This window comes from Argopecten irradians, chromosome 3 (genome assembly GCF_041381155.1).
Source record: "Argopecten irradians isolate NY chromosome 3, Ai_NY, whole genome shotgun sequence".
Taxonomy (NCBI): domain Eukaryota; kingdom Metazoa; phylum Mollusca; class Bivalvia; order Pectinida; family Pectinidae; genus Argopecten; species Argopecten irradians.
In genome coordinates, this window is record NC_091136.1 from 8,241,197 (window position 1) to 8,266,056 (window position 24,860).

General features: G+C 34.7%; 1 protein-coding gene across 1 annotated transcript in view; it reads left to right on the plus strand.

The window, feature by feature from the left end:
• Positions 1-24,860, plus strand: part of LOC138317478 (cell adhesion molecule DSCAM-like) — an 86,127-nt gene that overhangs the window by 31,316 nt on the left and 29,951 nt on the right. Inside the window, exons 2-7 of the mRNA XM_069259166.1 lie at positions 12,172-12,501; positions 17,154-17,312; positions 17,644-17,790; positions 18,507-18,800; positions 21,130-21,399; positions 21,882-22,178. Of these exons, the coding sequence (XP_069115267.1) occupies positions 12,172-12,501; positions 17,154-17,312; positions 17,644-17,790; positions 18,507-18,800; positions 21,130-21,399; positions 21,882-22,178 (1,497 nt within the window). The remainder of the gene's footprint in view (positions 1-12,171; positions 12,502-17,153; positions 17,313-17,643; positions 17,791-18,506; positions 18,801-21,129; positions 21,400-21,881; positions 22,179-24,860) is intronic.

The window sequence follows — 24,860 nt, forward strand, 5'->3', positions numbered from 1 at the left end:
ATTATTATCCTTTCTGTTCTTGATAACTCTCTTCCAAGCGTCTCCCTTAATACCGCCTCACTTTTGGTCTTCGGTGAGGTAGGCTCTGTGTTATGTCGTCTGGTAGAGCTACACCATAGCATATAAAAGTGGTAGTTTATGCTTTGTTTAGCGTTCAGCACTAAGGACATGAGACGACTGGTTCAGTCGTCAGTATAAATCATAAATGTTAACGGTGGGGTGTGTTGCCTGGTGTGTTTGGCGACATGCCTCGGTTATATAGCACCTTAAAAGTGCAAGAATTCTACTATTAAAGAAGACATTACGTACACGAACATACCGCAGTTTACTACGCATCTCGCACACACGGTATATATGGGGTCGTCCTTACATAAACCTCGTTGTTATTAGGACGTTAATTTAATCAAGAAAAAATAATAATAGTACAATTTCTACCTGATAGGTGATATACGGGGTCTTTAACAATATTCTTTAGTGGGATAGCACTATGAAACAAACACGTTTCACTACAGACATAAACGCACTCATAACACACATGTCATGCGACGGGGCCTTAGTTGTTAATGAGACGTTAAGTAAAGTCAACCAACCCTAAAGCCATGTAATCGTGGCAACAGTAGATGTAATCATTACGCCATTCCTGTCATCAAAGGACAGGTTGTAGAGCCATGCATTATATAATTTAGCTTTATCCAAACTGTGATATACGAATGTAATGATAGCATTCTATAAAACGATAGTTACAAATAACGAACCGCAGACTAATGATATACCTTATTTTGTTTCTCGTCAAATGAACAGCTTTAGTGTTTTTGGGTACGGGCAAAACTTTGAGAACGAGGAGAGATGCTATCTATCTACGGCCGTAACAATATAGAACTTTGTATCTGGAAAGGCGGAGCGTATAGTCAGTCTGAAACATATCAACATGCATGCCATGTTGGCTTCTTGATGTGAAGAGCTAATTGTGCAATACATTTCCTAAACGATATGTTGTATTGTGGTGAATTGAAAATGATATCGGGATGTCATACAATTTTCCATCGGAAGTTAGATTATAATTGACACAGATTCTTCAAACTCACATCACATGTTTTATCCTTTTAATCATTTACATTAAAAGCCTGAAGTAATGACTTTGTTGAAACATTTGAAATGGGTAAATATTAAAGAGAATGAGATCGTTTGGATTTGGTCGATATTTTAAATATTTACATTGTACTGTTATTATACAATATTTATTTAAACTCCATTGTTTCCAAACTATCGCTCAAAACATAATAGCTTATCTAAATTTTGGCTGGAGATTTAGTTTACAATTACTTAAAAAAGTTTCCGATGAGGGTGCGAATTGATGGGCTGAGAAACATGATATCTGGTTTGAAGAGTAGAGGTCTGATATCGTGTAAATATCAAGTTTAAAACACACACCATTGTACCTAATATTTCGCGCTCTACGTCAACACTACTTAGCGGCCAACGATTTTTCTGTTGAGAGCTGTGTTTAACTTTCATTTTTCACAGTTATTGATGAAGGAAATCAAGGTCGTAATTCAATCAAATCCTCTGTTTTGTATACGTAAACTCGGTCGTCTATTAAAACACTTTTTATGGTGGTGTATTACATGTACATACGGGTATTAATGTAAATCAATACCGTTGTAAATATTTTTTTATGTAAAATCACTTTCTTATATTACCTGCATATATTCACGAAACACGCTGATATTGCCCTACAATGATTGTTACTGTAATGTCAATTTCTAGAGATTCATAGCAATAAAAGGACTGAATTGAATTGATCTGTTTATCACTGAATATGGAGTTTTGGGTGACTTTGGAATTCTGTACACTTCAGTGAAATGACACTAGAAATGTCCAAAACCATAAACTACGCTTCATACATGCATGTTGTATACGGAGAGGTCATTAAAATGCATCAAGGATGGTACTGGAGTGTAACATAATCATTTGTGAACGTGATTTTTTTTTCTAATGTGGTGCAAGCATCTAAAGAATATTCTTCATTTTTGTAATTGACAGAATACCTGTATCGGCTTTTAAGACAATAAACGCCAGATACACAGTATCTTATATGCCTATGAATTCTGCACCAGCATAGACCCAGCGTTGATACAAAAAAGTGCAGTAACTAATCTACTGTAAAGTTCGGTGACCAGTACTCATACCTGGTTCACAAAGTGCACTGGCCATCCTTTCTGGGAAGTAAAGAAGTCATGTGACATTCTCTAATCTATTTATCCCACCTTAAAACGCGAAATACCCATCTGGTCCGCGATCACGTGACTAGCAAAAGAGTTGTAAAAGGACGAAGTTATTTCGAAGTTCGATAAATTTTGTACTATCATGTAATGCCCGCTTCTCTGTACGATTTTAATCAAGGTTGAACCAATAACAGCGAGAAAATACCAGAGATACTGACGCGATTTGATTGGTTAATAGAAACCCTACTGTTTAACACGTGTCCAGCTATGGCTTCCATCTGTAAGATGAGGCGATGCTTAGCTGGTCTGAAGAGGCCTATCATAAAACGCACCAAATGGCTGATGACGTGCTCTTATTTATCGACTATTTTGGTCTTTTAAGAGATCACGAGTTTAAATCAGACAATAAATAATGAATTATTGTGAGTTATACTAGTGTAAATTTCAATCTGTTTAGTTTTATTTATTATTGACTTGGTTGGGTCGGTAAAAAGGGTCACTCGATTGTCGATAAATGGTTCATGTGTATTTATTTCATTTAACATCGAGAACTAATTTAACCTAGTGATATTATCGACTACATTGATCTTTGTTAGGAATCTATATCTAACTATATGAACTGATGAAGCAGTAACGACTTCCTTGGTATTTGATATGAGAGCCGTAGTATGATACAGTGCAATAGGGCTCACTATTTGTTTCTTTATTTATTTATATTTCAAATATTTCGATATAAACATAAAATGTATCGATATTGACAATATGTTACTACGTATCTTTACAACTACTGATCAATGGGAGGGTTACCTAGTACCGTCTGTTGGGTAATCTGCAAAGAACAGTAGAACAAATTGAAAATTTATTTGGAATGTATTCAAGACATGCTTTAATTTTAACGCTGTAGGGCCGAGTTCAGTCAAACATATGTATTCATTTGTCATTTGATTTAACGAAGTGATCACTATTGGCAGATTATGACAATCTTTCATTTATGCTGAAAGAAAAAAAGGGAAAATAAAGATGAAAAATAATGCAAATGCTCGTGGCATTCTCTTGCATTTCTTGCAAGTATACTTAATTGATAACGCCTTTTGCTTAATGTTTAGTCCCATTTACATTTTTTTTAATTTTTCATTTAGTTCTGATAAGAAAGCTTGATTTTCTAAGCAAGCAATTGACGAGTTGTTATCAAACTGTTTTGTTTGTTTTATGTAACTTTCTTCGCATGCATAACCACAAGAATGCAACCTTATCCTGCACGTGCGTTGTATCCGGGAAATCATGTGATGGACAGAAAACTGAGTAATGCTGGTCATAATTGTTATGACCTTCTTGTGGAGAAAATATAAGGGGCGTAATATTGTGACCAATGTCGCTCTGTCGATCTACGTCAGTTCAACAATTGCACGTAATATATCGTCCGGTGTTTAGTGACCAAAGCCAAAATGGCGGACAGCGTGTGTAACACTGAGCTCTCGCAGATGTAATTCCGGGCACGTTTATGCAATTACTTTGACATATTATTGGTTATTTGTAAAGCGTTACTGCTTTTTCTTAATACAGTTAACGGAAAGTGAATTATTTTAAAGCTTTCGTGTTTTAGATTAAATTTCCGAAAATTTATGGAAACCGTTTTATATGAACATGTAGTATTTAGTCATTTGGTTTTGTACTCTTTTTCGGTAGATGCCGCTTGGCTTGCGAGCCTGCAACACTCTTGATACACATCTATTTCATTTAATGCGCTGTGTTTTAATATCCAATTCTGCGAGAGCTCATCTTTAACTCCTGAATTGTTATTGTAGTGTGATTTGAGTTTCGTTTGTTTAATACTAAAATGGTCCTTGTTGACAATATTTATGTCCAATAATGTCAATAACTTGTTCAATGAAGTGACCACCAGCTTCTTCACAATCAGAACATGTGTTTCGCAGAGGCTGAGTCAAGAAGCAAAATCTGTCCTTATTTCAGATGATAATACAAACAGCAGTCGGTTGCTTTCGGATTTGCAATCCTATTTTCAGTATGCTTGACTGTTGTCGCGAGATCACGCGCTGAAGCACGTAACAGATTTAACAAAGTATAACAGAAGCAGCTCACTTGAATCAGATAGCTAATTATCACAGGCGTATAAAACATATAGCAAGCAGTCTGTGTCAACGGGAAGCTTGCATAACAAGTTTATAACGAACCTTATTACTTGATGAAACCAAGCGTATACATTACCAAGATCTGTTTGCTTAATTTTAAGAAATCATTTATGTTAAGACAATCAGATAGCACGCCTCCGTTTTGGGATTAAATCATGTCAACTGTCAGTCACAATTGTTAGTCAAAGATATAAAATCGATGTTCTCTATTGCGTTGTGACGGTTATACATTTTTATCAAGAGAAATACTGTCAGTGTCATATATCATCGATCAAAAATATTGTGATTCTAAAACATTGATTCGAAAATGTTAACTCGGTGAATTGGTGTTAATCAAAATTGTTAATGTTTCATTGTTTTTTTTTCAGTTGAATTTGACAAAAACAAAACACACAAAAAAAAAAAAAAAAAAAAAAATGTTAGTAAATGACATTTTCAATTCGTTTTAATTTGCATTAATCTTTGATAAACACCATAACACACAAATAGTCTTGCCAAAGCGCATAAAAGTAAACTTACACTAGTCGCCGTGCAACATTATCGGCCAATGCATGCCACGTTGTCCGGATAATCTTCTTTATATATTGCTGAATATTTCAGTACTACCAGGTAATTTGCTGAAAAATAACGGTATTATTGCTGTGTCTGTATGGCTACATGGACGAATATAACAATACTCTATATCTGGAACTTAAACACCGGTTCACCTCCAGTTATTATGTTATCATATTGTTCTTATATCCGGACACACATGCCGAATCGCCTCCGGTTGTTATACAAAAGCATTGATTTCCGGTTGAAATAAGAATACACGTAGACACCGAGTCTCCGTTACATTCTTCAAAACATTAAATAAAAACATACCTATGGAAATAACATATTGGATCGAACAACCAATAGATGACTGTTTCAATATTTTTGTCTGTCAATGTTGTTTTAGGTTAAATATTTACAAGGATCTTATATTAGCAACAACAGACGAAACCGCGCATGCAGTCATTCTTACCAGACACTATGATAAAATGACGTATACCTGTATTGTATGCAGTAATGCACCTATAGCAAGCGTTTATGCTGTTTCTGAACCTGGCATTTCTATGACAAGTTGAACTTTGAACTAAATGATAGCGATCTTTTGTGCACGTAAATTGTAGTCTACGTGGAGATTTTGCGGACTTTGTACAATACACAACTGTTTAAGATTTTTATCATGTGTTACGTTGTATATAATATGTAATGTTGTTTATATAAAGAGACAAATCAATTGACGTGATATTTGTAAGTTTTGCCAATATAGTTATTTTTATCATATGTTTGTGTGTTGTTCCTGCATGGATTCATTTCATGTCTTTTATGTAGATTTAAATGCATGTTTGGTATTGACATATATTTATAACTATATAAATCATAAGGATGGTTGTGCATTTTGTGTATTATTTCAAAAAACTGTTGATTTTTTCAATTTGTGTTAGTTACCTATTTATGGAAACGTCTGAATCTGGTGTACATATACTGTATATCATACTTATAATTTCCTTAAATTGTGTCTTTTTGCCATACACAAGCTAATTATCTCCCTTCACCAGGATAATTACCTCCCCTTGATTATGTGTTTTGTTGCCGCGCCAATTAGTGTCCGTGAATTGGTGTCATTACTCGGGTTGATACATACATGCATGGTGGCTTTAAACTCGTATATAGCAGTAATCTGGCTTACATAACAGCGAGTATACACCTTCCAGGAATTAGTCGCGCAGTGAAGTTAATTACCCACGTCTCGTTGTAGGGAAACCAATCTCAAATAATTCCATTGGCGCTAGCAAGCTTACTGTTTTCTCTTGTACAAAAAATACGTGGTTTCGTTCATAACAGTTCTCTTTTTTTCTATTTGGTTCCAAACAACAAGTTTCATGTTAGTTATTTAATCTTTATTTGAAGTTAATATTGGATATCTGCATGTTTTGAATGTTTTGACAGGATTGCTTTTGGTATTGGGAACTTTGCTCTAGACCTGTGTTTGCTGAAAATCTTACCGAATAACTAAGAGGATGGAAATTAAAGCTTTCATTTTGGAAAAAAACCCCAGAGACTTATGCAAGTAATTAAATAAATAACCATATAGTTTTCCTGACATAATTATAATATTGTTGTTTAATTAACAACCTTTCGATCAAATGCAGCCTGACCTTTAAACTTTATCGTAACTGATACCTAGCCCGACTACCCTTATTGAGTTCGTACCAGATCCAAAGTGTGTGACATGTACGGTACTAGAAATCGATGATGTAACTACCCAGTGGTAAGGCCATGACTGGGCGACCATAACATGGGTTTGATAAAAAGCCAGGACGAAACGTTCGATATCAGTCACAATCTACATATATTTTTCCACATTTAAGTGTCAACAGGAATCAGATAAAACAGAGGCTTATTATCAAAACTAAGCAGCTTCCCACACGAATTTCAAACTCGCGACTCTAAATTGAAGCTTTAAATAGCTATCGGAATTATGTTTGAATATATACTGACCGTGATTTGAATAGATAGATGTTTTGGATTAAAATAAAGAGTAGGATTGAAGAAAAAGTGACTAATATCAATTTTCAGTTCGGAGCTTTTTTTTTTTTTTTTTTTTTTTTTTACAAGCATTTGTTTTTTTAATTTTGACATTAATTTGCTACTGTCGCCACAAGTACATTTGTCCCTTTCATATATTAGCAAGGCAATTTGAACCACTATGGTCATTTCATTGATAAAAGAGAATCATGAGACATTTAATCATAGTAATAATACACCACAGAGCTGTCTATACCTGCTGCTTGGCGTGGAGTGAGATATATATGTTGTATAAGCGTGCGAGGCGTACATTTCATTGACAAACGGGCCACTTCTTCTTCGTGTAGTGTAGGACTTAAGATGAATATTTGATTACAGTTGCCGCAGCTGAGGTGCATGGACGATTTGTAGATAATTTCCCGTACAGACATACCTACATGTATATACAAATTATAGCATGCCTGACCTTGGTGAATACCTATGTTTTGTCTTTTGTGGGTGCCTGGATATACAAAAAGCCAATCTTAGGAACAGTCTTGTCTATTACATTACGCAACTCCGAATTAAAGTTTTTCAGAGTCAATATTACCGTCCCCAATCTGTGTTACAATGATGACGATACAACGGTTACAATCATCATTGAAGTAAATCGATTATCGTTTAAACATTAGATATTATAAATCAAAATATACCGCAGCCTCCTAAAACATACAGGCATTAACAAACCGCAACACATTGCACACATGACAGGCCAACCTTAAATACCATGGCTGTTAATAGGACGCTAAACATAGTGTAACGAAATCACAAGAACGTAGTATGACTTTAAATTTTCAGTACCCTTAACATAGCTTACTGACCCTTGAAGACGATTTTACAACGATCTGGAACTCCCGTTAAACGTTTGCGTGTGTAGGTTACTCTAATGCCAACATTAATTCCTGGTAAATAGCCGACACAAACAAAATTAAGTTAACATCACTGAACACTAATTTAATAAGATTGTATATGTTCAATGATCCATTAAATCAGCTAATTAAATTCGCTATAAATTGGATTTCGCTTGTCAGCTTTACTCTTTGATTCTATTAAGACGGATGGGGTGAAGTCAGGTTCGTGCTCAAACAGAAAACAAAATACATCTCTCTAGAAAGAGTTCAAAGTGCCATTGGAATTTAATTTTACTAGTAACCGCAAAAATATGTACAACATTTGCACTCTCAGATGGAGTAAATTACCTTGAATATATATGGAACAAACGTTTCCGGGATGTTATTGAAAATGGTTAAATGTTCACTAATCGTTATTCAGCTGAGAAACAGTCCGGTCTATACTGTCATGGTTCCGACTCATCAATTACTCTCTAGATAACTGGCTTCTAGATTTTCTTTGTTGTTGTTGTGGCAGCAACTGTGTGCTAAAAGAAAACTCCCAAAAAACGATCATGAACGTCCCGTGGTGATGGCATAAACAATCAATTACAAAATTAAACAAACAAAAATACAAACAAATAGACAACAATAAACAGACAAGTAACCACACAATTTATTAAAAAACACTCATGGTGATACAATGAAATCAGTTTTGCTGACAGAACGCAACCCAATGTTTGTAAATACGGTTTTACCTTTAGTATAGAGGGTCTGACCTCACCGCGTTGGCGATCGACCACATCAATACGGCTATTAACTGGGCTGTATAGGCCTAATGATATCATCACAGAGCTATTTACACGGGGGTTATATACTGTATTGAATATTTGATAACGAGGAATTATACAAAGATTGGGGCGATAAATGATCAATCTGGTGGTTATTATCCTATTGGTTCTGTGGTATATACCTTCGTCACCCTCTTTGGTCAAAGATAAGTGCAAAACATCGACCGGAAGCAGTTTCAGGACACACATGGTAAATATAAACTATGATGACCTTTAACCAGTATGAATGTCAACATAATACGCCAGCATTCCTGCTGATGCACAGTCCTAGCCTGTAATCACTGTCACGTCGTAGTGGCTGAGTATTGGGTAGACATTTCCCTTCCAACAACAGAAATATTGTTTACAACGGAGAACGCAAAACACAGAAATGTTTACTTTGTTTTCTAATGATATATAACTTCATTAAAATTGCCCGATGTTGTGTGGATCGCAAAAAAAAAAACCCAACGATACACCTCCTTCCTATGACCCTGACTGTTAATAGAACGTTAATTAAATCAAACAAACAAACAAACAAACAAACAAACAAACGACCTCTAGTTGGTTTTGAAAACAACTCTTTATTAGATTGGCAAACACATTTCTTTATTATTTTTTTTCATTATTTCATCTTGACTTTTTCCTTACAGATAAAAAAAATTAACAGCGTCTATAATGCGTTTAATCAGTGATACAAAACAACGACATTGCAAGCGTTTTAATGATCAGGATCTGGCCTCTGATAGTCTTGATGTCGTTATTTGAAGATATTGATTGAAGACGACACTGGGACGATTGGTGTCGATAAATATTTCATTCGTTAGATATTAAAAAACGCCCGTTCATGATCAAATCAACACTTCCGCCTGACATATTGAAATCAGAGCGCGCTTTTCTTCCAACATATAGGTCAGAGGTTGTCAGCAAAGAAATGAAGATTAAAAAAGTTTAGTCGATATCGAGGGTCCTTGGTCGGCCTCGTCTTTGATTGAATTTTGATACACAGAGTTGATTTGCGTTCGAAGTCTCCGGGGCGAGGGAACTCTCGTGCTGGTTGCCCTCGATTACAAATAAACGAATGAAATGTGAGGGGGACGGGGACAAAATATTAACAAAAATACTGCAAAACTTTTCAACATTCAAAACATTTAAACGTGCAAGCTGGGTACGATGGGGCGTCATTGATGACCATAATAAACTCATTTATCTCTAAGCAAGACTCATATTGTTATTAAAGTCATTTTGTTTACATTTATCCTCAAATGTTACCTAGCCCATGTCGGTACTGTTTTCCCCAATGAAACAATAGCATACAAATTTGTTTTCCAATTACCATACTTTTCGTATCAATATGGTCTCATCAAAGGGTAATTTATTATCTGAAACATTTCTTGGGGTGGCATACATCCACTTTTTGTGCATATGCGGAAACCTTATATTCTTACTTAAGATTAACTGTATTTTTTTCCGTAATTTTATTTTAGAACAATGGTTATGATTTTAAGTGATAGATCCATACGAAATGCAAGCGCAGTATTGCAACAAGCAAGTAAATGACAAATAAAGTCCATGACATCAACTGTTTATAGAAACAGCAAAACTGTAAATTCTTTCTTTACAAACACGTTGTTAGCCTATTATCATCTTCATTTATATTTTAAACGTTTAAAACTTGCATATTATTTGAAGAATAAGAATCTATTCAATCTTTATGGCCAAAGGTTGTTCCAATTCCATGTTTTTAGTATATGGTACATATATTTACGTAATGGTTATTTTGTCATATCTAATCGCATCGATTTGTATTATCTTTGCGATGCAATTATTCATTGAGGCAGTTTTGGATATAAAATAAATGAAACAATCAGGAAAATTCTAATCTAAGATACCTTCAAATTCCCCTTAACAGGCCCCATTCCACTATCGTTAATCATGTAATATTATGGGATATCGTAATCGGGTCTTCTTCGCATCACACCGATGTGGTGTCATGTCCGCTGACAGCTTCTGTGACCAAACCACAATGTACAAATTGCAACATCCCGAGGACTTAAGTAGAAGGGCAACAGCCTAGAGCTAAATAAATACTCAGCAATGAAATACACAGAATGGCGTATTTGTATGGTAATGTTTGAATCTGTGTTAAATATTCTTTATCACTGTGCTTTGTTTGATTTAACATTTTTTATTTCAAAAATGCTGGGAATCAGTTTATGTTCTTATTCTTAATCAAACATAGGATGACCAATTAAACAAAGAGAGACCATCTAAATGATTTGCTAAGCATGGTCCTGATTAACTTATCGTCTTCGTTTGTAAAAATATGTGTTTATTTCATTTGAATAAAGGTCTATAGTTTCTGATACGTATATGTGACAGTTAATGTAAGGTTTTTATCATGGTAAGCTTTCATCAGATGGATCTTAGCAGTAGAACTTACATATTTTTTTTGACGCGAAACATGCTTCAAACTTATTCTAAAAGAAAAGACCGAACGTTCCAATACTTCCTGTCAGAGCCATGTTAACTAACTCACGTGATTAAACATTCCCTGTGACGTCATCAATTATTACTCTTTTGAAGTTAACCACTTTGCAAATTAACGACGTCAAGATGGCGTCGTGATATTTTTACAGGAGAAAGCCGAGTTTATTTCTACATCAATATCAATTTACTCATTTGATTTTCTTTTTATCGCTAAATTTGATTCTCGCAGATTTTATTTTCGTAATGTTTTTACTGATTGTTTTTGATTTTGTTAATTAGAATTTAATATAAGCCATCCGATACTGTACCGCCATTACAAGCTTACTCATCCTGGCGCTGGGATCCCATGGATGCCGTTTTTGGCTCCTATGGTCCATTGGTTAACATAGCAACATGAGTGCACATCAAAGCTTTGATTTCCATCAGATTAGAGGAAACCGTAGACGCCCTGGGTTGTTCGTTATTGCAAAGTTTCTCTCTTTCTGTGATTTCTAATGTTACTTAATCGTGTCATCAACTATCAAGTTTTAATATTGGATTCCATTTCAATTATAAAAACAACTTGAGATCAAACATGATTTAGTTAAGATAATGATGGATATCGTATTATACGCCGATAATATAGGTCAATGTTAAAAGGGACGATATGTACACAAAAAGACATTTTATTTTGTTACTTAAGCAATAGCGTTCTTTTTTGTTTCATTTGCATGTTATTATCTATATCTGGCTAGTGATAATGTATTTCCTGCTCTTATAGCTATAGTCACTGTTTAGCCCATGGGAATGCAAAACGTTTGACGGAATGTAGGGACGTTTATTTAAAACAATCGTCATCAGATTGAAAACAAAACCAAAACAAATAGAGACAATCACGAATATGCCTTTATTATTTTCCAAGTATAAGATAAAATTATATCTTACACAGGGATTCTTCAATATTCTAAGTTGCTGATTGGGCGTTGAAACACAAGTATAAAAAAAAATAACATCAAGCCTGCTTTGATTGTGTTTTATTCATTGTTGTACAAATGTCTTTATATTATTACAGGAAGGTCGACCGAATCCCCTTTGGATAATTTGAGAGGCCCTATTTTCATATCCGAGCCGCCAAGTTCCTTGACATTCGGAAATACAAAAGGGGCGGCCGTTCCGTGCACATCTTTTGGTCGTCCGGCCCCTACATTGGAATGGATTAAAGAAGATGGCACTGAAGTGGAAGACATTCCGGATATCATCGAGATTCTTCCTAACAACACCTTGTATTTTTATCCTTTCGATTCCAACGATTTTATACCCGAGGTTCACACGCATACCTACAGATGTGTTGCGTCAAATGCTGCAGGAATCATCATCAGCAGGGATATGGACGTGAAAGCAGGTATGGGGGTCATCTCAAGAACAAAAATCACGGTGGTATCCTTAGATTAAGATTAGATTCGAAAACAATATTCGCAGCATTTGGTGTTTGATGTTCCGTGGACAAGTAGGTGTGTTATAAATGAAAATAAATTTAAATAAAAATGCTTCATTTCTCGTAATAAACATGGTAATATGGCATTTATGAGAGTGCTTTCACATCTTATCTTGGGTTATCATGCACTGATTATTACTCCCTGTGTTCTACATATAAATAATCAACCTTTAACCAAAGAAATATCTTAGTCTAGCCTTATAAAGGTGAATATTGATTGCCACTGTATTACAAAGGTAATCACAGGTGTAGACTGTCGCTACACCTGTCTGTCATCACACCCTGCCATCTTACCTCGAATGGACAAGCGCGTGCGGAGACCCGCCTGACGGGATAAATCGATAATAACACCAATTATTGCTAATCTGGAAATGTGAAATTTCTCTAATCGGTCCAGCATATATTCTTATCTGCCTAAATGCGCATGCGCTTAATTATAAAATTATGTGCGGATGTCATGCTTGCACATGCGCGAATCTGATATGAAATGTCTTAATCATAATACGATAAATTCAGTCAATAATATTTGTCAAAAACAGTAACCGTGAAACGTTAGATAACACGACTTTCATATGATAGAAGGTAAGAAATGAGACCTTGATAATTCAATGATCAATATCTACGAAAAAAGGAATTCATTGATATAATGATTTCATTGATACAATCCTCAGATTAACAGTTCAGATTAAAACATAACTATACAGAAATTGCATCTTTAAAAACAATATGTAGGGAAAGGTTTTCTAGGATCGACGATGTTTTGGGTAGTTCGTGTGGCGGTGACATTACCATGTATTTCGTGTGCTTACCTAAAGTTTCTTTATTGTTGCTTTGTCATATTTTTAATTCTATATAATACACGTGCACAACCGAGTTGGCTACGGGATGTTAACAATACCGTCTCGTATGGTCCGTATTTAATATTCAGTACGGGCAAGCAGGTAATAACGAACCCTTATTACAAAGCCATTTCTTCGGCAGCTTTGAAGAATCGACGTATAGTCATTAGCATATTTTGATTAGGAATAATGATATCGAGAATAAATAAATTTCTTAATTCTTCTTCCTACTATTGTAACAAGCAATCATGCGGATAACAGATTGACAAATAAAATAGGACATTACGGAAACGTATTGTACTTTTAAGGTGCGTATGAACTATGGACGTTTTCAATTGGGCCGTATCGTAAAAATCGCCTTATAAATGTTTCTAATGGAAAAGTAAAACACACAGCGTGTTTAGGTCATATAGCTTTTTCGTGAATTTGTTCCAAGCGAGTACACCGGTCGAGTAGTATAATAGGTTTTAATTACCTGCACGCAACCAATCGGAGATAATTCTTTCATTTATGCAAATATCATTTTATTTCATTTTCAAACTAATGTAAGAAATCATGTTTACTTCAACAAATCCTTGCAATCCCTAATGGAAAACCAATGTTATGTAGCGTTTAGACATTGTCCGTTCGCATGTCACGTGCAAAACCGGAAGAAGTTTAAATAATTCTAACTAGAAAAATGGTTAAAGTGGTTTCCGGTTCGTGATTTCTAACTTGAAAATTGGATGTCGTATTTTCCGGCGTGTCTAGTGCTCTTAAGACGCAAAGCACATTTAAAAACAAAGCCTCTCTGAATTGGACAGGTTTTGATGCAACTCGGCCGTTGTGTGTTGTTACAACATTAGACAGTGATTACAAAATTCAACTCGGTATTTCGTTACATAAAATCCCTTTTAAATAGCTATTAACGACTGCATCAGTGTATAAATCAGGGGTATTTAATGCGTTGTAAAAAGCATGCTGACAACTCACGTCCATAGGGGATGTAGAGCTCTCAAAGCATAACAAAGACAACGAGAAAAATGAGAAAATAAAAATATGTACTAATGTTCAAAATTGATATAAAATGAATCTATTCTATGGTTTTATATAAAGTGTATTTGGATTTATTTGGGTTCTTTATTTATATTCTTCTTGTTTTCAAATCATATTAGGAATTTAGCTCTTATCGAAATCGCCCGTACGTTTAACAATCATCTTCGTTCTCGAGAACGAGCCTTGTTTCGTTATATTTTTTCTTTTGTTTTAACTCGTCAGAAAGATTCGTATACATTGCTTCAGTACCTCTTCGGAACATTACTTCTATTACGTGTAACATCAATGTTGTCGAAAGAAAATTTGTCCCCAGGGCTAAACGCTAAAATAATTTGTCGCACACCATTAACATAAAACATGTTTCGTTTTTTTCAATGATAATAAATTCTCGAAAAAATATTGAATTCGTCGTGTGCATTACGACCCGTGTTATTTATAATGACAACTAAACATATTACTTTAAGTGCTGAATTGATTTTTTTTCAGTCTAAAAACTCTTTTTGAATTTTTTCATAAAATCTTTAATATGATTATAGAAATACTGTAATAATACACGGTGATATTAACGTTAATTTTGATACCGACCACTTTGTACCGTTAAAAAGTAAAAACTGTAAAAATCCCGACAGTAACCATTAATATATATTTTGTTACACCTGTATTCAGAGTAAATGAAGCATATTTAAAAGACATCTAAAGATCTGAACAGGAATTATACATTAGGCATGAATTTCTAAATGGTTATTTACCTTATTTGCATTAGGACGTGAATACGTAATTATTCCCTTATACGGTAAAAGGCTGATGAATAATAGCTATAAAGCTGTTCAAGCACCATTCCAACAAAGTTTGTGCCTCGAAATTGATCTAGATTGATATCAGCAACGCGGAAGACGTGATAACACATGTTCATGCTCTCCTAGAACATTTTCATAGTTTTGATATAAATATAATATTGTCGTATTTTTTATTCAAAGAAATATATACTTTGTTGATGAAAAGTAATGTTTTCGGCATGTTCAGATATTTTCTAAGTATATTTACTTCATGGGACAAAACAGCAGTTATCGCTTTAGATTAATAGAGGTAAAAATGAAACCTTGTTTATAGTAGGAATTTTGAATCAAATGATGTAAAGAAAATATGATTGTATATTGGGAACAGCATGTAATACCCAAATGTTACCGGAATAGTTTATTGGCACATACAAGTAAGCAGTACGCTCTATAATATCCCCATACACAGGTATTTTATGGTACTTTCCCTTACAAATAATTAATTACATTTTGCCAATTTAAATCTACATAACACTGCACCATTTGTGGCTGACAATTTAAAAAATCGATTTTCGTTTACCACATTGATAGAAGATCCTTTAATATAACAGCATCGAAATAAATTCCCATGTTCTTTCAAAATATTTTTTTCTATATGTTATTACGATGAAAGTGCAATGTTGGACACATATTAGAAAGGGGATATTTCTACATGCTTTCGAATTTAAATCCATAATTATATGTTCTGTGAACATTCGCTAACATGAAAATGGAATAGCAAGTAGTTCAAATAATATGTTTGCGACACTTCAAAATTCAAATACTCTTCGTTTACCTTGCGTTTTGTATTTCAATAGCATTAAGTACTGAAATCTTGTAAAAAACATTAACAGTTTATTTAAATATGTGGAGGCATTTAAACTCGATAATATGCTAGAAAAGCCTAGAATTGTACGTTATAGAAGATTTTAACGTTTTTAAATAAAAGTTCTTCTATGGTGCGAAGGGTGTGTTTTAGTTCCAAAATGTGATGCAAATTATAGCATCTCCGGTTCGATTGTTAATGGCGAAGCTGATCACCTCTAATGTATAAAGCAGTGAATAAATTCATGGATTTTACATTTTGAAATAAATCAAATGATTCACTCCAATTCATTCTTGATGGTATAGATGCATCAGCAGAGCACACAAGTAAATGTTAAATAAATCATGTAGTATAAAATTGGTAAAATGCGTCCAACTCTTAAAACAATACGAATATTATAATACAGTATCTTATAAAGGTAATTCATATGTTCTGTTAAATCGGAATCGTTTACTGATTGTAGTAACATTTCACCTTACACTTACTCTTACTCATTTCTATACGACTTATTCAATATAAAACAACGTGTTGACTCTCTCTTAGAAAAACTGACGAACCAGATGTTACAAACTGATAAAAAAACTGAATTGAACTGAATCTTCTAAAACGACAGTGACTGGGAGTCTATATGCAAATATTTCTTGTCGTTTATTGTTTATTTCAATATTTTGAAAATATTCTACGAAATTATATGTAGCATGGGTAGTGAAATATGCATTAGTGACCATATTCTACGAAATTATATGTAGCATGGGTAGTGAAATATGCATTAGTGACCATATTCTACGAAATTATGTGTAGCATGGGTAGTGAAATATGCATTAGTGACCATATTCTACGAAATTATATGTAGCATGGGTAGTGAAATATGCATTAGTGACCAATATAAAACAACACATTCTTATCTAAAGGGGTCCAAGATAACCACATGATCTGTATATAAACCTAGCTACGTAGCTCATGTTACTGTGAATGGTGTCCTTTATATATATATACATGTTGACTATATATATATATAAACAATACTTTTTATAATGCTTTTAGTGCTGGTAGATGAATACACAACTTACCATCTTACCTCTAACGAAGTGTGGGCAATGCGAGGCAGCACGGCAGTCTTCCGGTGTAGTATCAACCCGTACTTCGTCAAAGACTACGTCAAAGTGGTGGGCTGGGTCCAGGGTACCAACCCCATTGTTGAGGGTAAGTAAGGTTTAGTATCTAGGTAAAAAGAAATATAAATAGAATAGAAACATAAGAAGTAGTTCCAACAGTGTGGAAAAAGATTTAATTGTTACATTTTAATCCATCATTATCTTATGTTCTGTGAACATTCGCTAACATGAAAAAGAAATAGCAAGTAGTTTAAATTACAAATTATTAAGCTGGATTTCCTTATGTCAGACTTTCACAAATTAAAAAAGCGGTAAAAATACCATATTCGGATTTAGCAGGAAAGAAGTAATGATAAGACTACGTCACCGATTTTTTTTCTATACAACTTTTTTACATGGCTTGTAATCCGTAACTGCAGATGAGAGGATAAGTCTTCTTTTTGACGGCGAGTTACACATCCGGAACATCAGAGACACTGATCAATTTACGACCTACCGATGTGTGGCGAGGAATACACTGACAGGAGAGGAGAAGTCGAGTTCCTACGCCCATCTCACTGTACACGGTAGGTTATTATAATGCAGTGTTACGTCTCCAGGTCATAGAAAAAAAGACACAACACGAATATACCGCAGTCTCCCAAAACACGCATCGTGCACTTCATACACGCTACACACCATATACACGGGAGGCCATCCTTACATGACCCTGGCTGTTAAAAAGACGTAAATTTAATCAAACGAACAGTCACAGAACAATAGTAAAGTTCATTCGGCTATTTCACTGCTCAAAGTAGGTCAAAGGAAAAATAATGTTTTAGGTAATATTACCCATCTGTGATATAATGCGCGATCCACACATCTTTGCTTGATAAAATCACACATATGTTCAATCTAGTATGCCATTTTTCTTCCGGAAAATAACAAGCCTTTAGCAGCCAACATATCTACCTGGATATATACCAAGTCATACATAGTTATTATAATTAGTATGTTTACGAAGTAGCAGAGCTGAGGTGTTAACTGATAATAGATATATGTATAGCCTGCTACTTTCGGGGGTCCAACGTTTTCAAGATTTTAAGTTGAATTTATAAGACTTTGAACGAAATGAAACTTTCGCATTACAGTTATTGAAGTAAAAGTGATTCACAAAATTCTTGATAAACTTGTTTTCTTACAAATACCGTGCTTTATATCATCCATACAAAATACAATCAGCTTCAATGTGTTCTTTAATAGATATAAAAGTAAATAATTATTTTCTAACATTGTTTTGAAGACCCTCCTGTTGGATGGATGGCCCCGACCATGGATGACGTGTCACGAACTGTCAAGGTCAAAGAAGGCGAAACTGTCGAGATGCCGTGCGTTGCCAGTAGCAACCCGCTACCTAAATACAGATGGCACATGAACTCCCCAATGACCAGCATAGTCATTGACAATACACATTTTGTCCAGAAAGGAGGAAACTTGGTGGTGAAGTCCGCTACAGTAAAGGACAGTGGGCACTTTATATGTAACGCGTCAAATGAACATGGGTCTGCCACTGCTGTCACGGAGCTTATCGTAACATGTACGTATCACTAGTGCTAAAGCATACCTTACTTATTGTGAACTTCTTCATTTTCCCCCCAAAATATCTTAATGATGTAAATAAGGGTGAAATGTGTCTTACTTCCGTAGTTTGTATTGTGTACTACGTTTCGTGTATTAATGTAAAGTCTAAACAGATATCTGTGAAATATTCAAATTCGTGTTCGCGCTCTTGCGCCACGTTAAGTGGTTCACTGAAAAAACAGGTAAAAGAAAAAAGGTTTATATGTTATAAGTGAAACAATCTAAAAAATACCTGTATTGCTTATAATTAAAATTACATTTCGAGTTTTTATTTTCATGATGAATTTACTGTAACATATAATTTGTCTCAGAATTTATTTTTCCTTAATTTCTTTTGATCTTTGAACTTGGATAATGTCTCAAAGAGAAATTCATTCAATTGTCCCTTTCCCAATTTTTTTTCTATACTGTTATCTTGGATGATCGTTGGGTAAATGACGTCTGCCATAGAACACTAATGCGCGCGTAAACACTTGGCAATTAGATCCACCACATATTCTATGTTAGGTGGAAGTGTAAATTGACGATATAAACAACTCCCATTACCTAACCACTGAAAGGCAAATAACAATGGATGATTAATTCTCCACGGTTTATTTAATTTCTGTTTAATTCAAACATATGGACGATAGCACACGATGCACGTTGATAGCAAATTAACGAGATAATTAGCCATAGCTTATTTCGTAGTGTGCACACGGAGTAATAAGTACTACTAAATTAATTGGTACCGAAAAAAACGAACAGATGGCGAGTCCATTCTACGCCAAAATTACAAAGACTTAATGAATTGTAGCATTACAGAGCAGAAATTTCACATTTATGTCTTCCTGTTTATTACACTTTTACGCCCGATTATAGAGCCTAATTTTGTTTTCTAGTCTTTTTTTCCTTGTTGAAAAAGGAATTCCTAAAGCCATTAAGATTCTATTGGTTGGCCAAAACGTACTAACGTTCTTCACTTTCTCGTCAAGTTCTAATGACAAATTTACAAGTTTTTATTTTAGGAAAACGATTAAGCGCCAGCCAAATATTGTGTGTTTGAAATGCAATATAGAGTCTAACTGGTACCAATTAGGTTCTCTAGATCGATCTTTTTACACGGTTTTCTCTACAAAAAAATATTCATTTTCCGGGAAACGAATATGAGCTGGCGGATGCCTTTGAGGGAATATACGCAATTGCCTTCCGCATACGACACGCAAATGCAAGCTTTATGCATACAACAAAGTTTCTAAGGTCAGCGGTGTTAAATTGTCGCTATTGCATTTGCACTTTTTGTTGCACCTGTCGTACATTTCTAAATCTCATGTTCCACATCTTGTGTTCGCAATGACATTGGACATTTTGTAGAATCAGCAATAACGGCGTCGGCGAGTGTTGACAGCGTTTCCATAACAAGTTATGTAAGTCATAGAGAAGGCTAGCGATAGGTGATACTAATTTGTCTCGCGCAGAAGAATAGACGTATATCTGTAACATCATTGTTTTGACTTCCACTGAATTGATTCTGCTGACGTTTGCCTTTTTCCCCTGAATTCTGTCTTTTTTAGCGGGGATGGTTTTAAAGTATTGAGGTGTGATTGTTTTTTTATTTGAAAAGTTTGTTTACTGATTATACTTGTCTGTTGTTTCACCCTATGTAAATACGTGTTTGCCTCTTATTAAACTTTCCACATAGTTTACTACAAACTAAGAGTACATGGTGACGTTACTGCTGATTAACGTTTCCTAATGAAATCACGAATGAAATTATAATGCTAATGGGATTTGTTATTTTTCGGTACACATGTATAGCGATTTATTTCGCATTTGGGTGTAAAATAGGGATATAGCTCCGTTCTTGTGTTTTTATATTGAATTCTTTATCAATAGTAGTATTTAAAAATATGATCAATATCGACTCAATTGAGTAATCATTATTTGTATTGTTAGAAGACGTTATGCGAACGAAAACTTGACTTTTGCAAATACACAATATCAATGCCAATGAGTGCTTATTATTAGTAACAAAAGAAGAACGACGTATTATTCTATAATAATGGCTACTTTTCGAGATATTACACTTATATAACATAACGATTGTTTTCCTAAGCTTAAGCAAAATGCTATTTCTAGAAGTTCATTTTTAATAGAGGAAAAACACATCTATAATATTTCGAAAGAACGTGAAAACACAGTGTAATGTTTTTTAGTTGTGAGTTTATCAAATTAGCATAGATCCCTACATTGTTTTCTTTAATTACCCTTTATTTATACAATAAAACCACGTTATTTTGTTCTAGCTCCTTTGGTAACATACATCGACCCTCCGACACAGGTGATTGACTCTGGGCAGTCCGCGGTCTTCAACTGTACCGTGTCCGGGTTTCCGATTTCATCTATCACGTGGTATAAGAACGGAGAACTATTGGTTGCTGACGACAGGATATCTATCCAATCAGATACGGTGTTAGAAATCGTCGATATTAGTCGTCAGGATCAGGGGATGTATCAATGTATCGTGGCCAATGACGAATCAAGTTCACAGGGGACCGCTCAACTTCTTCTCGGATGTAAGATATTTAAAAACGCACTTTATGCAACCACAATGGTATCAATATGAATTAAGGATATATAGCAGTGTGCCTGATAATTAGTTTCAAATACTGTAATCTCGTTAGTGAAATACGTATATTACAAATAGTACTTTATTTTATAAATATTATTGATTAAATAATTAATTATATAATTATGATTCCAAAACATCTAATTATCCTTGTTCACTTTCGTGTTTTATTATATTAAGGTATCTCCCAATATGTCAGTAACATTATTATAATCTATAATATGTAAACTATTGAATGTAAGTAAAGCGTCTAATCAAACTGTTACACTTCGCTAGGAAAAATCTTCAAAATAACATTGGTCATTAAAGTTCTGACGATATTGTCTTATGTCATTCCTTGTTTACATTGATTTAACATTAGACGTTACTGATTAGATTTTTACCTTTTTGTGTAGCTGCTCTCGATTAGATTTTTACCTTTTTGTGTAGCTGCTCATCCGTCCTTCATTGACACCTTTGTCGACCAGTTCGTCATGAACGGCCAGAGGACGTCGTTACGGTGTACAGCCGCTGGTAACCCCACCCCCAGAGTAACGTGGACATTGGATGGTGCCGAAATACCTCACGACTCTAATGTCCACGTAGGCAGCTCGATCAACTCCCTGGGTACAGTGGTCAGTTATGTGAACATCACCAGCGTCCAGATCCAGTTAGGCGGGGAATACACCTGTACAGCCAGTAATGACGTAGGAGTTATATCGTACACCGGCAGAATCAATGTGTACGGTATGTAGCGACATTTTTTTTATTATTGGATGACCGTAAAGCGGAATATTTTCACTATTTCGCGGGACATTGAAAAGATTGCGAAAATATCATTTGCGAAATAATGAGAAATAGCTAAATGAGATCTACATGTACCCTTAAATCCATATCGCGAACATTTCAAAATCGCTAACATATAATTTTCTCTTTTTAAGATAATATCGCGAAAATTTTGATCCGCGGAAATAACCGGTTATACGGTATCTTTCGGTTTATTTGTTTTATGCCACAGGTTTGCAATGTAACTTGAGCCATATTTGACGTATATTTGAATGACTCTTGTTCTTTCTGATTACGTTTAGACTTTACAAGTACGAACGAACTGCACATTTTATTAATGTTTGAAATGGTTTGTAGGTTAACATCACATTTTTTATCATATAAGTTATTTTAATAAACACGAATAAGTTAGGGATGAAGTGGGATATATAGCGCATCAGTCAATGTTTATACAACTTAATTAAACATAAAATGTTTCAAATAATATAAATCATTTTTCAAACCACTGAGATATTTTGAGGATATTTAACATTAAGGTGTTTATTAATAAATAGATTAGCATATCCTTTCTTATTCTGAATTGCTATGCTTTCAACTTCGATCCTGATGGCCTTTTATAAAAATTATAGAAACGCAATATCGCTATCGTCGCCCAGTTATTGTCGTTTTTTTCATTATTCATTACCCGCAGTTGATTGTCAAAATGTATCGAGTATTAAATTCATAAGCACCCCTGATGTATTTCCCCTGATATTTATGTCATTACTTGATGTTACCAGCGAGATGGACACTGAATACCTAATTTTAAGTCGCAATTTTCGTCAATATTTCTATTCCATCAATATCCAATGAAATTGAGACCACAAACAGTACATATAAATAAATTAATTCAGTCAGACTTGACCGACCTTCAAAACCCTGCAGCTAATCTAGATCGAGCCAATTTCCAGCATCGGTGCTCGTAACAAGAGCTGTCCGTTTAGTTTCGTATCCTGGAGTCCACGTGATCGTGATGCGAACCCCGAGAGAGTTCCTTCGTTACAATCATCGTTGTGAGACAATATTCTAAAATTGGCCATGTGTTGATGAAGGGTGAGGGATGATACGGCACATGGTGTCGTTGTTTCTATAACTAGATAGTCTCAACACCAAACTGTGTCTTCTCCAAGTCTAGAGGGGTCTGGGTGTCATACCGACCACCGGCATTCAACACTTCCCCCATAACCAGGATGTACATGTATTGTTTTTGTACACAAGCTATTTGTATTTGACAAAGGTTGGACACTATGTCTGTGCAAAAGGAAAGGACAACATTCATTTTCTCTTTTCGAAAATGACATTTGTACCATTTATATAAAATCTATACCATTTCTACCATTGAATATATTTAGGTTTTTTTTCATCAAAGGTTATACGATATTTTGTTATTCACGTTTTCCTCATAAATAATTCACATAATTTAATTATTACTTCTAATGTTAAAATCCCTGCAGAGCATTTCCCGAAATTTATTCCTGACTACTGTTTTTATACGATTTTGACGAAGACTAAGAAAAATAGATGTTAGCGGTTTTAAAATTTGGCGACCTTGCTTTAATGTGAGTAATTTATCAATTTCTCAATAAATAGCGAAGGAAGTTTTCGTGACCATTGCAATGTCCTAGGAAATCACGAAAACATATTTTCCTGCGAAAATAATCCGATATACAGTATTATATTTTTCCCTCTAAAATGCTTTACTTAAATGAACTATAAATGATGTCCGGAAAGGTTAATTTAAGGAACTGCATACTTTTCCTATAAATGTATATTGTTTATTGAAAAAAAGGAACAAAGATCTTCAATGGTGGTTTTCTATCTGCATTGTGTTCAACATTTTCCTTTCTTTGCTCTAGCCAAACGACAAGTTGAATTGATCCAATTTACAATGGGCAGACAACGCAATGCCTACTAATTAATTACTCTATCCAGCGGTAGAGGGCGCTGCGTCGTAACCTATACAGACATTGATTTAAAACAAAGCCCTAGAAATATTTTGACGTGTGATCGCAATTGAAATTAAGCAGAGATTGACGACAATTTTCTCGAATTTATAGTCGGTACCAATTGTTAACGACATGCAGTTTTCCCGCCAATCGATACCATACCACGTGCAAAATGTCAATACGAGTTAGCTATCCGATAAATAGAAAAGCTGATTCCATAGTTTTGTAACAATGGGCCGGAAATATCCTAGTTCTGTCATTTTAATACCATTTTCCTGGATTTATATCGGAAACAGATCTCTTCAAATCTGCCAATAGTTCACGGGGCTTATCGCATGCAAATCTGTGCCAACAGAATTCGTTTTTGAATATGCAATTTTTATGTAGCGGGGATCATGAAAACCTCTGAAAGTTGTCAATATCACGACCAGCAAGGACCTCCATCTGCGGATATTGGCTTTTTTACCATGCAGGTGGTTCCCATAAACAATAAAAGGACGTATGTGTTTTATTAGACTATGAAAATATTATTCCGTTGACAGTATGAACTGAATTCATACAATGCAGGACTTTCACAAAATACTTATTTAAAATGCATATTAAGCCTTTATGTAATAATTTTTTCTTGTTAAGGCAGTGAAACGTTCTTTGGTAGTGA